The sequence below is a fragment of the Somniosus microcephalus genome, unplaced genomic scaffold (assembly GCF_052327205.1).
Source record: "Somniosus microcephalus isolate GS21.2 unplaced genomic scaffold, FLI_Smic_1.0 unresolved_chr6, whole genome shotgun sequence".
Lineage (NCBI taxonomy): Eukaryota > Metazoa > Chordata > Chondrichthyes > Squaliformes > Somniosidae > Somniosus > Somniosus microcephalus.
This window is the reverse complement of record NW_028225184.1, coordinates 12,568,800-12,578,529: the sequence shown is the minus strand read 5'-3', so window position 1 is coordinate 12,578,529 and position 9,730 is coordinate 12,568,800. Positions and strand designations below refer to the sequence as shown.

Sequence of the window (9,730 nt, the reverse complement as noted above, 5' to 3'; positions counted from 1 at the left end):
CCCTCACTCCCCGCACCCTTTAATATCCCACCCAGTCTAATCCCACTCTCTCCTCACCCCCCGTACCCTTTAATATCCCACCCAGTCTAACCCCACTCTCCCCCTCACTCCCCGTACCCTTTAATATCCCACCCAGTCTAATCCCACTCTCCCCCTCACTCCCCGCACCCTTTAATATCCCACCCAGTCTAATCCCACTCTCCCCCTCACTCCCCGTACCCTTTAATATCCCACCCAGTCTAATCCCACTATCCCCCTCACTCCCCACACCCTTTAATATCCCACCCAGTCCAATCCCACTCTACCCCTCACTCCCCGTACCCTTTAATATCCCACCCAGTCTAATCCCACTCTCCCCCTCACTCCCCGCACCCTTTAATATCCCACCCAGTCTAATCCCACTCTCCCCCTCACTCCCCGTACCCTTTACTATCCCACCCAGTCTAATCCCACTCTCCCCCTCACTCCCCGCACCCTTTAATATCCCACCCAGTCTAATCCCACTCTCCCCCTCACTCACCGCACCCTTTAATATCCCACCCAGTCTAATCCCACTCTCCCCCTCACTCCCCGCACCCTTTAATATCCCACCCAGTCTAATCCCACTCTCCTCCTCACTCCCCGTACCCTTTAATATCCCACCCAGTCTAATCCCACTCTCCCCCTCACTCCCCACACCCTTTAATATCCCACCCAGTCTAATCCCACTCTCCCCCTCACTCCCCGCACCCTTTAATATCCCACCCAGTCTAATCCCACTCTCCTCCTCACTCCCCGTACCCTTTAATATCCCACCCAGTCTAATCCCACTCTCCCCCTCACTCCCCACACCCTTTAATATCCCACCCAGTCTAATCCCACTCTCCCCCTCACTCCCCGAGCCCTTTAATATCCCACCCAGTCTAATCCCACTCTCCCCCTCACTCCCCACACCCTTTAATATCCCACCCAGTCTAATCCCACTCTCCCCCTCACTCCCCGCACCCTTTAATATCCCACCCAGTCTAATCCCACTCCCCCTCACTCCCCGCACCCTTTAATATCCCACCCAGTCTAATCCCACTCTCCCCCTCACTCCCCGCACCCTTTAATATCCCACCCAGTCTAATCCCACTCTCCCCCTCACTCCCCGCACCCTTTAATATCCCACCCAGTCTAATCCCACTCTCCCCCCTCACTCCCCGTACCCTTTAATATCCCACCCAGTCTAATCCCACTCTCCCCCTCACTCCCCGCACCCTTTAATATCCCACCCAGTCTAATCCCACTCTCCCCTCACTCCCCGTACCCTTTAATATCCCACCCAGTCTAATCCCACTCTCCCCCTCACTCCCCGCACCCTTTAATATCCCACCCAGTCTAATCCCACTCTCCCCCTCACTCCCCGAGCCCTTTAATATCCCACCCAGTCTAATCCCACTCTCCCCCTCACTCCCCGCACCCTTTAATATCCCACCCAATCTAATCCCACTCTCCCCCTCACTCCCCGCACCCTTTAATATCCCACCCAGTCTAATCCCACTCTCCCCCTCACTCCCCGAGCCCTTTAATATCCCACCCAGTCTAATCCCACTCTCCCCCTCACTCCCCGCACCCTTTAATATCCCACCCAGTCTAATCCCACTCTCCCCCTCACTCCCCACACCCTTTAATATCCCACCCAGTCTAATCCCACTCTCCCCCTCACTCCCCGCACCCTTTAATATCCCACCCAGTCTAATCCCACTCTCCCCCTCACTCCCCGCCCCCTTTAATATCCCACCCAGTCTAATCCTAAATTTCTCCCTTTGATAGGGCTGTTGTCCTTGGAACAGAGAAGGTTAAGAAGTGATCGAAGGAGAGGTTACAACATGAGCAGAGGTTCTCAGAGAGTAGATAGAGAATGACGATTCCCTCTGGCGAATAGGTCAATAACCAGAGGTCAGAGATCCAAAATCATTGGCCAAAAATGGCCTCCTTCCACGCTGTAAGTTTCTGTGATTCAGTTTCTCAGTGGGTAGCCTCGGAGTCAGAAGGTTGTGGGTTCAAGTCCCACTCCAGAGACTCGAGCACAAAAATCTAGGCGGACACTCCCAGGGCAGTACTGAGGGAGCGCCGCACTGTCGGAGGGGCGGTACCGAGGGAGCGCCGCACTGTCGGAGGGGCGGTACCGAGGGTGCGCCGCACTGTCGGAGGGGCGGTACCGAGGGAGCGCCGCACTGTCGGAGGGGCGGTACTGAGGGAGCGCCGCACTGTCGGAGGGGCAGGACTGAGGGAGCGCCGCACTGTCGGAGGGGCAGTACTGAGGGAGCGCCGCACTGTCGGAGGGACAGTACTGAGGGAGCGCCGCACTGTCGGAGGGGCAGTACTGAGGGAGCGCCGCACTGTATCGGAGGGGCAGTACTGAGGGAGCGACGCACTGTCGGAGGGGCAGTACTGAGGGAGCGCCGCACTGTCAGAGGGGCAGTGCTGAGGGAGCGCCGCACTGTCGGAGGGGCGGTACTGAGGGAGCGCCGCACTGTCGGAGGGGGCAGTACTGAGGGAGCGCCGCACTGTCGGAGGGGCAGTACTGAGGGAGCTCCGCACTGTCGGAGGGACAGTACTGAGGGAGCGCCGCACTGTCGGAGGGGCAGTACTGAGGGAGCGCCGCACTGTCGGAGGGGCAGTACTGAGGGAGCGCCGCACTGTATCGGAGGGGCAGTACTGAGGGAGCGACGCACTGTCGGAGGGGCAGTACTGAGGGAGCGCCGCACTGTCGGAGGGGCAGTACTGAGGGAGCGCCGCACTGTCGGAGGGGCAGTACTGAGGGAGCGCCGCACTGTCGGAGGGGCAGTACTGAGGGAGCGCCGCACTGTCGGAGGGGCAGTACTGAGAGAGCGCCGCACTGTCGGAGGGGCAGTACTGAGGGAGCGCCGCACTGTCGGAGGGGCAGTACTGAGGGAGCGCCGCACTGTCGGAGGTGCGTTCTTTTGGATGGGACGTTAAACCGAGGCCCCGTCTGCCCGCTCAGGTGGACGTAAAAGATCCCACGGCCACTATTGGAAGAGGAGCAGGGGGGAGTTCTCCCCGGTGTCCTGGTGCCAATATTTATCCCTCAACAGATGATCTGGTCATTATCACTTTGCTGTTAGTGGGAGCTTGCTGTGCGCAAACTGGCTGCTGCGTTTCCCACATGACAACAGTGACTACACTTCAAAAAGTACTTCATTGGCTGTAAAGCGCTCTGGGATGTCCGATGGTCGTGAAAGGCGCTATAGAAATGCAAGTCTTTCGTTCTTTTTATTTGAAGTAATTACAGGTATCAGATTCCCTTTTGAAAGTTATTATTGAATCTGTTTCCGCCGCCCTTTCAGGCAGCGCGTTCCAGATCACAACAACTCGCTGCGTAAAAACATTCTCCTCAACTCCTCACTGGTTCTTTTACCAACTATCTAAGGAGAACAATCCCAGCTTCTCCAGTCTCTCCACGTAACTGAAGTCCCTCATCCCCGGAACCATTCCGGTCAATCTCCCTTTAACCTTCTCTGCTCTAAGGAGAACAACCCCAGCTTCTCCAGTCTCTCCATGTAACTGAAGTCCCTCATCCCCGGTACCATTCTGGTCAATCTCCCCTTAACCTTCTCTGCTCTAAGGAGAACAACCCCAGCTTCTCCAGTCTCTCCACGTAACTGAAGTCCCTCATCCCTGGTACCATTCTGGTCAATCTCCCCTTAACCTTCTCTGGTCTAAGGAGAACAACCCCAGCTTCTCCAGTCTCTCCACGTAACTGAAGTCCCTCATCCCCGGTACCATTCTGGTCAATCTCCCCTTAACCTTCTCTGCTCTAAGGAGAACAACCCCAGCTTCTCCAGCCTCTCCACGTAACTGAAGTCCCTCATCCCTGGTACCATTCTGGACAATCTCCCCCTTAACGTTCTCTGCTCTAAGGAGAACAACCCCAGCTTCTCCAGCCTCTCCACGTAACTGAAGTCCCTCATCCCTGGTACCATTCTGGTCAATCTCCCCTTAACCTTCTCTGCTCTAAGGAGAACAACCCCAGCTTCTCCAGTCTCTCCACGTAACTGAAGTCCATCATCCCTGGTACCATTCTGGTCAATCTCCCCTTAACCTTCTCTGCTCTAAGGAGAACAACCCCACCTTCTCCAGTCTCTCCACATAACTGAAGTCCCTCATCCCGGTACCATTCTGGTCAATCTCCCCTTAACCTTCTCTGCTCCAAGGAGAACAACCCCAGCTTCTCCAGTCTCTCCACGTAACTGAAGTCCCTCATCCCGGTACCATTCTGGTCAATCTCCCCTTAACCTTCTCTGGTCTAAGGAGAACAACCCCAGCTTCTCCAGTCTCTCCACATAACTGAAGTCCCTCATCCCTGGAACCATTCTGGTCAATCTCCCCTTAACCTTCTCTGCTCTAAGGAGAACAACCCCAGCTTCTCCAGTCTCTCCACGTAACTGAAGTCCCTCATCCCTGGTACCATTCTGGTCAATCTCCCCTTAACCTTCTCTGCTCTAAGGAGAACAATCCCAGCTTCTCCAGTCTCTCCACGTAACTGAAGTCCCTCATCCCCGGTACCATTCTGGTCAATCTCAAAAGGTTAGTATGCAGGTGCAGCAAGTGATTAAGAAGGCCAATGGAATGTTGGCTTTCATTGCTAGGGGGATAGAATATAAAAATAGGGAGGTATTGCTTCAGTTGTACAAGGTATTGGTGAGACCGCACCTGGAATACTGCGTACAGTTTTGGTGTCCATACTTAAGAAAAGACATACTTGCTCTCGAGTCAGTCCAAAGAAGGTTCACTCGGTTAATCCCGGGGATGAGGGGATGGACATATGAGGAGAGGTTGAGTAGATTGGGACTCTACTCATTGGAGTTCAGAAGAATGAGAGGCGATCTTATTGAAACATATAAGATTGTGAAGGGGTTGGATCGGGTGGATGCGGGATGTTCCCGATGATGGGTGAAACTAGAACTAGGGGGCATAGTCTTAGAATAAGGGGCTGCTCTTTCAAAACTGAGATGAGGAGGAACTACTTCACTCAGAGGGTGGTAGGTCCATGGAATATTGCCCCAAAAAGCTGTAGAAGCTACATCATTACATAAATTTAAAACAGAAATAGACAGTTTCCTAGAAGTAAAGGGAATTAAGGGTTACGGGGAGCGGGCAGGAATTTGGACACGAGTCTAGGTTCGGATCGGTCATGGCCCTGTGGGTAGCGGAGCGGGCCCAGGGGCCGTGTAGCCTGATCCTGCTCCTGTTTCATGTGTCTAATTCTGTTAGATTCAGGAGATGGTTCTGTGATAGTGGATTGGCGGTTAGGATCAGATCAGCCATGATCTTATTGAATGGCAGAGCAGGCTCGAGGGGCCGATTGGCCTACTCCTGCTCCTATTTCTTATGTTCTTATGTTCTTAACCTTCTCTGCTCTAAGGAGAACAACCCCAGCTTCTCCAGTCTCTCCACATAACTGAAGTCCCTCATCCCTGGTACCATTCTGGTCAATCTCCTCTCCACCCTCTCCAAGTCCTTGACATCCTTCCTAAAGCAGTTCCAAGGTGAGAAGAGGCACTTCCTCAAAGCAGTATGAAGGTCTTACCATCTGAGGATCGGCTGTGATGTTTTCGAGACTGCCGCTACCACCGGCCTGAAGGTACAGAGCTCGTGCAACCACTGACCCCACGTCTGCGAGGGCCTGCGTAGAGAGAGAACAGGGTGAATAAACAGGACTGTGTTAATATTGACACTGTTTCTCCAGGAGTGTGTTAATATTAACAAGGTGTTTCCGGGACTGTGTTAATATTTACAGGGGGTCTCCGGGAGTGTGTTAATATTAACAAGGTGTTTCCGGGACTGTGTTAATATTTACAGGGTGTCTTCGGGAGTGTGTTAATATTTACAGGGGGTCCCCGGGAGTGTGTTAATATTTACAGGGGGTCTCCGGGAGTGTGTTAATATTTACAGGGTGTCCCCGGGACTGTGTTAATATTTACAGGGTGTCTCCGGGAGTGTGTTAATATTTACAGGGTGTCTCCGGGAGTGTGTTAATATTTACAGGGTGTCTCCGGGAGTGTGTTAATATTTACAGGGGGTCTCCGGGAGTGTGTTAATATTTACAGGGTGTCCCCGGGACTGTGTTAATATTTACAGGGTGTCTCCGGGAGTGTGTTAATATTTACAGGGTGTCTCCGGGAGTGTGTTAATATTTACAGGGTGTCTCCGGGAGTGTGTTAATATTTACAGGGGGTCTCCTGGAGTGTGTTAATATTTACAGGGTGTCTCCGGGAGTGTGTTAATATTTACAGGGGGTCTCCGGGAGTGTGTTAATATTTACAGGGTGTCTCCGGGAGTGTGTTAATATTTACAGGGGGTCTCCGGGAGTGTGTTAATATTTACAGGGTGTCTCCGGGAGTGTGTTAATATTTACAGGGTGTCTCCGGGAGTGTGTTAATATTTACAGGGTGTCCCCGGGAGTGTGTTAATATTTACAGGGTGTCTCCGGGAGTGTGTTAATATTTACAGGGTGTCCCCGGGAGTGTGTTAATATTTACAGGGTGTCTCCGGGAGTGTTAATATTTACAGGGTGTCTCCGGGAGTGTGTTAATATTTACAGGGGGTCTCCGGGAGTGTGTTAATATTTACAGGGTGTCTCCGGGAGTGTGTTAATATTTACAGGGTGTCTCCGGGAGTGTGTTAATATTTACAGGGTGTCCCCGGGAGTGTTAATATTTACAGGGGGTCTCCGGGAGTGTGTTAATATTTACAGGGTGTCTCCGGGAGTGTTAATATTTACAGGGTGTCCCCGGGAGTGTGTTAATATTTACAGGGGGTCTCCGGGAGTGTGTTAATATTTACAGGGGGTCTCCGGGAGTGTGTTAATATTTACAGGGGGTCCCCGGGAGTGTGTTAATATTTACAGGGGGTCCCCGGGAGTGTGTTAATATTTACAGGGTGTCTCCGGGAGTGTGTTAATATTTACAGGGTGTCTCCGGGAGTGTGTTAATATTTACAGGGGGACTCCGGGAGTGTGTTAATATTTACAGGGGGTCCCCGGGAGTGTGTTAATATTTACAGGGGGTCCCCGGGAGTGTGTTAATATTTACAGGGTGTCTCCGGGAGTGTGTTAATATTTACAGGGTGTCTCCGGGAGTGTGTTAATATTTACAGGGGGTCTCCGGGAGTGTGTTAATATTTACAGGGTGTCTCCGGGAGTGTGTTAATATTTACAGGGGGTCTCCGGGAGTGTGTTAATATTTACAGGGTGTCCCCGGGAGTGTGTTAATATTTACAGGGGGACTCCGGGAGTGTGTTAATATTTACAGGGTGTCCCCGGGAGTGTGTTAATATTTACACGGTCTCCGGGAGTGTGTTAATATTTACAGGGGGTCGCCGGGAGTGTGTTAATATTTACAGGGTGTCTCCGGGAGTGTTAATATTTACAAGGTGTCCCCGGGTGGACGTGGGTTAGCCATACCCGGGCAGTATCTGTAACGTAGTCGAGTGCTTCCTCAGCAGTGAGGTGGCTCGGGTACTGTAGTCCAATATTTTCTCGCAGGTCGTACACACTCTCGTAATACCTGGCAAGCAGGAGACAGAGGTTCAATCGAATGGTCGTCGCCTTCCTGTTGCGCGGACAACACAGGACGTATGGCACAGAAAGAGGCAACTGGTCACGAGCCTCCTCCCACCCCATCACCATATCCTTCCATTCCTTTCCCCCCTCGTGTCTTTGTCCAGCCTCCCCTCAAATGCACCTCTGCGATTCGCCTCCACCACTCCCTGGGGGAGCGAGTCCCACACTCTCCCCACACTCTCTGGGTAAAGGAAGTTTCTGCTGAACTTTTGAGTTTGCAGACGACACAAAGCTGGGTGGGCGTGTGTGCTGTGAGGAGGATGCCGAGAAACTCCACTACGATTTGGACAGGTTGGGTGATTGTACTGCATCTGCCCAATGTGGATAAATGCGAGGTTATCCACTTCGGTGGCAAAAACAGGAAGGCAGATTAATATCTGAACGGCAATCGATTGGGAAAAGGGGAAGTGCAACGAGACCTGGGTGTCCTTGTGCACCAGTCGCTGAAGGTAAGCATGCAGGTGCAGCAGGCGGTTAAGAAGGCAAATGGTATGTTGGCCTTCGTAGCGAGAGGATTCGAGTACAGGAACAAGGATGTCTTGCTGCAGTTGTACAGGGCCTTGGTGAGACCACACCTTGAGTATTGTGTGCAGTTTTGGTCGCCTTATCTGAGGAAGGATGTTCTTGCCATGGAGGGAGTGCAGCGAAGATTCACCAGACTGATACCTGGGATGGCAGGAATGACGTATGAGGAGAGATTGGGTCGATTGGGCTTATATTCGCTGGAGTTTAGAAGAATGAGAGGGGATCTCATTGAAACTTATAAAATTCTAACAGGACTGGACAGACTAGATGCAGGAAGGATGTTCCCGATAGTCAGGGAGTCCAGAACCAGGGGTCACAGTCTAAGGATAAGGGGTAAGCCATTTAGGACTGAGATGAGGAGGAATTTCTTCACCCAGAGAGTGGTGAACCTGTGGAATTCTCTACCACAGAAGGCAGTAGAGGCCAATTCATTAAATATACTCAAGAAGGAGTTAGATATATTTCTTAAGGCTAAAGGGCTCAAGGGATATGGGGAGAAGGCAGGGACAGGGTACTGAATTTGGATGATCAGCCATGATCGCATTGAATGGCGGAGCAGGCTCGAGGGGCCGAATGGCCTGCTCCTGCTCCTATTTCTGATGTTCTTTTCTAGAGAAGAGGTCCAACCCATTTCATTTATTAGCCCATATTTTTCCTCGAAGTACCAATTAATTCTGTCGAGGCCCTCCAGGATTCATGGGTCGCACTCCCACCTGAGTCAGAAGGTTGTCCCACTCCAGGGACTTCAGCACAGAAAGCGAGGCTGACACTCCCAGTGCAGTGCTGAGGGAGTGCCGCACTGTCGGAGGGGCGGTACTGAGGGAGCGCCGCACTGTCGGAGGGGCGTTACTGAGGGAGCGCCGCACTGTCGGAGGGGCGGTACTGAGGGAGCGCCGCACTGTCGGAGGGGCGGTACTGAGGGAGCGCCGCACTGTCGGAGGGGCGGTACTGAGGGAGCGCCGCACTGTCGGAGGGGCGGTACTGAGGGAGCGCCGCACTGTCGGAGGGGCGGTACTGAGGGAGCGCCGCACTGTCGGAGGGGCGGTACTGAGGGAGCGCCGCACTGTCGGAGGGGCGGTACTGAGGGAGCGCCGCACTGTCGGAGGGGCGGTACTGAGAGAGCGCCGCACTGTCGGAGGGGCAGTACTGAGGGAGCGCCGCACTGTCGGAGGGGCAGTACTGAGGGAGCGCCGCACTGTCGGAGAGGCAGTACTGAGGGAGCGCCGCACTGTCGGAGGGGCAGTACTGAGGGAGCGCCGCACTGTCGGAGGGGCGGTACTGAGTGAGCGCCGCACTGTCGGAGGGGCGGTACTGAGGGAGCGCCGCACTGTGGGAGGGGCGGTACTGAGGGAGCGCCGCACTGTCGGAGGGGCGGTACTGAGGGAGCGATGCATTGTCGGAGGGGCGGTACTGAGGGAGCGCCGCACTGTCGGAGGGGCAGTGCTGAGGGAGTGCCGCACTGTCGGAGGGGCGGTACTGAGGGAGCGCCGCACTGTCGGAGGGGCGGTACCGAGGGAGCGCCGCACTGTCGGAGGGGCGGTACCGAGGGAGCGCCGCACTGTCGGAGGGGCAGTACTGAGGGAGCGCCGCACTGTC

At 53.8% G+C, this 9,730-nt stretch overlaps 1 protein-coding gene across 1 annotated transcript in view; it reads right to left on the bottom strand.

The window, feature by feature from the left end:
* Positions 1-5,503: 5,503 nt before the first annotated feature.
* The window catches only part of ncstn (nicastrin), a 29,714-nt gene continuing 25,487 nt past the window's right edge, over positions 5,504-9,730 (bottom strand). Inside the window, exons 12-13 of the mRNA XM_085978197.1 lie at positions 7,451-7,553; positions 5,504-5,671 (exon numbers count right to left, since the gene is read on the bottom strand). Coding sequence (XP_085834323.1) covers positions 5,519-5,671; positions 7,451-7,553 — 256 coding nt within the window. The 3' untranslated portion in view covers positions 5,504-5,518. The remainder of the gene's footprint in view (positions 5,672-7,450; positions 7,554-9,730) is intronic.